The sequence below is a fragment of the Nicotiana tabacum genome, chromosome 22 (genome assembly GCF_000715075.1).
Source record: "Nicotiana tabacum cultivar K326 chromosome 22, ASM71507v2, whole genome shotgun sequence".
In the NCBI taxonomy this organism is placed as follows: domain Eukaryota; kingdom Viridiplantae; phylum Streptophyta; class Magnoliopsida; order Solanales; family Solanaceae; genus Nicotiana; species Nicotiana tabacum.
Window position 1 is genome coordinate 23,338,791 of NC_134101.1, and position 3,324 is coordinate 23,342,114.

Consider the following 3,324-nt stretch of genomic DNA (forward strand, 5'->3'; position numbering starts at 1 on the left):
TTATTTTTTGCTATTTATTCTTACTATATTAATTTATAATCACGTAAATATATAATTTATTTAGACTATAAAAAAAGTTATTAAACTTGATATCTAAGTCAAACATAGATTGAGATGGAAGAAATATATTTTTACTGAATTTTATGCCATGCAAATTTAAATTTAAATTTCAGATAAGAATGAACTAGAAAAGAAAAGGCTAAAAATGACATTGCAAGTCGATGTGGCAGCAAACAAGGACTTTAGGGGTGCATGATGGACATGTGGCGGCACTCTTGGAATTCAACCGCTTTCTATAGCTTCTTTACACACACTACTTATTTCTCTATAAACTGTAGAACCTTCAATTTACAATAGATTAATACATTATCTACAACTGTAGTATTCTGCGTAAGGCAACGAAGAAAGAAGAAGATGCATTCTGTAAAGGAGAAAGTAAGCAACGCAGCTGCCGCTGGGAAAGAGCATGTTGATATACTCAAAGCCAAAGCTGAAGAAAAGGTCCGAATTAATAATACTCTTTAACTTAGTGTTTTCTTTCTATTAATGGAAATTAAATATGAAGGGTTTGTTCTATTAACAGGTTGAGAAAGCAGCAGCAAGGACAAAGGAAGAGAAAACGATAGCAGAAGAGAGAAGGAAAGCAAAAGAAGCAGAAGCTAAAATGGAGCTGCATCAAGCTAAAGCTCGCCATGCGGCGGAGAAGTTGCAAGCAAAGCAAGCTCATCTTGGAATTGGAGGGCACCACCATATTGGTCCAACTACGGTTGGAGGTCAAGGACACCATGATCCAGTGGGTACTACCATTCCAACTACTGGTACTGTTGCTCCTGCGTATCCTCTTGGAGGTTATCCTCCTTCTCATGGCCATATCTGAAGTAGTTTTTTAATTTGAGAGAGAGTTGTTGGGGGGTTTAATATTAATAATTTCATATATAGGTGTAAAATTTGAAGTTTCAGTTGTCTTGGTTATTTAGATTTTATAAAATGAGATAGGCGTTTGATTATGCACAATGTTTGACTGGCAGATATTGTTAGAAAGTAATGATATATATTTGGTTCTTTTCTTAATTAGACCTATCTAACAATAACTGAAGGATGTTTTCTTATGCTCCAAAATATGATGTTGGCGAAGCATGGGATGGTCGTCTCTCTAGCATCAGCACAGCAAGATAACTTGTTAGATTTTTTGTTGCCTTTTGTTTACAGTATTTGTGAGCAAATCTTAGCTCTAGCGGAAAAATTACTATGAGGGTTGAACAGATGTGTTGAGGATTTTCACGGGGTTCAAAAGCACAAATAGATGTAGTAGGAAGCAAAAAATTTGTCAAAGAGATTCTATTTGTACTATATACTAATAATAATAATAATAAATAAAAAAAAAGGCAGATAAAAAAATTAGCCAGATAATGTGTAAACATTCTTTTGGACTTTGCGCGCGAGGGCAAAAGACTAATAGTAAGTGCTGAAGAGCACTTTACTTTACTTTACCTTGCTTGCTATTAATAAGCCACAATCGAGAGGAGGTTCCGGTTCGAATTTTTGAAAAAACCATAGAGATTTAACTCTATTACAGGAATTGACAAAATAACCGAGTGAATAGTAATCAGGCAGCTCTCCGTCAGAGGGAAATTAGGTCATTCCAAAATATAGCCCCAAATATGCTTGGACAACTTTGCAAGAAAACTGGGCCTCACTTAAATTTTTTTTCCACAGGCATATTTTATAGGCTCTTAAAACACTATCATAGAAAAGGAAAATTTGGGCACCACTTGAATATGTGGATCTCTTCGCTGAGATAAATATGATAGTTTTTCATATGCTAACTCTTGGAGTATAATTTTCTCTCTTATTTAGCTATTTAATAACTCTATTATCTTTATAAAATATTAGTAAATTTAGCAAACCTTTAAGAAATTTTAAATGCCAGCAAAAGCCAATTTATATGATAATGTTAGGAGATAGAATAGAGATTAGAGAGAGTAGGCTACATATTCATTTTGGAATCTTGTCATATACCTTGCAAATTTACCTATTGTACTTTTTTTATTCTGATTTATTTAAATAAGCTATTGACAAAATGAACTATTTGATGCTTATTATAATTTACCCATTTATTGTCGTTTTGGACTTTAATCTAACTGGCAAAACTGTGTTGGTTTGCAATTTAAAAACTTTGCGCAATTTAAAAATTTTGCACAGTTCCAAAGGTTAAGAAAGTTCACTTTTCAAATGTAAATTTGTGGTATTGCGGTTTGGACTACTTTTTTTTTCATTCATGACTACATCTAAGATAGCTAATAGTAAATTGGATAATATCACAAACATTACAGCTTATAATATTTTTATTTAGCTTGAACGCCACAATAATTTAAGTGGGTCAATTGAAGTTTAATTTGGAAAAAACTTAAATGTTAAATTTGGTTTAGAAAAAAATTTGTAGATGTGTTTGAGTTATCATACCATAAACAATATTTTAGAGAATCTTCGGAAAAAGAAATGTCATTCCGTTGACAGTAAAAAATTAACAATATCATCAGAAAAATTAAGGGAAAAGGAATGCCATTTTGTAAACAGGAAAAACCATTTTAAGAAAATTTTCAGAAAAAATTAAGAGGGAAAGGAATTGTTATTTTGTACTTTGCAAATATTTGAAAATAAAATGAGACTTTAAAGTAGGAAAACATATTTTTCAACTTTTCAATTTGTTTATGTGTAACGACCCGGCCGGTCGTTTTGATTGTATCAGCCCTGATCCCCTATTTACTATTTTTCCCGTATCTATTTTTGCTTATGTGACTTGTCGAGAGGTCTTGTTTTTGATTTCCGAGTGTTTTGGGACACTTAGTCTCTAAAACAGAAGCTTAAGTCTTAGGATTTTGACCGTAGTAAGAAGTGTGTGAAGACGACTCTGGAATGGAGTTTCGTCGGTTCCGTTAGCTCCGTTGGGTGATTTTGGACTTAGGAGTGTGTCCGAACGGTGAATTTGAGCTTTGTAACTAATTTAGGCTTGAAATGGCGAAAGTCAAATTTTGGGAAGTTTGACCCGGGGGTTGACTTTTTGATATCGGGATCGGATTCCGATTCCGGAAGTTAGAATAGGTCCGTAATGTTGAAGATGACTTGTGTGCAAAATTTAAGGTCAATCAGACGTGGTTTGGTAGGTTTCAGCGTCGTTTGTGGAATTTGAAAGTTTAAAAGTTCTTTAGGCTTGAATCCCGGTATAATTGGTGTTTTGATGTTGTTTTGAGTGATTCGAACGCTCGACTAAGTTCGTATGGTGTTTTAAGATTGGTTGGTATGTTCGGTTGAGGTCCTAAGGAT

At 33.7% G+C, this 3,324-nt stretch overlaps 1 protein-coding gene across 1 annotated transcript; it reads left to right on the forward strand.

Annotated features, from left to right (window-relative positions):
* The first annotated feature begins 333 nt into the window (after nucleotides 1-333).
* Nucleotides 334-1,071, forward strand: LOC107808506 (uncharacterized). Its single transcript, XM_016633035.2, has 2 exons — nucleotides 334-501; nucleotides 584-1,071. The coding sequence occupies exons 1-2, from the start codon at nucleotides 415-417 to the stop codon at nucleotides 875-877; spliced, it is 381 nt and encodes a 126-aa protein (XP_016488521.1). The 5' UTR covers nucleotides 334-414; the 3' UTR covers nucleotides 878-1,071.
* Nucleotides 1,072-3,324: the final 2,253 nt, after the last annotated feature.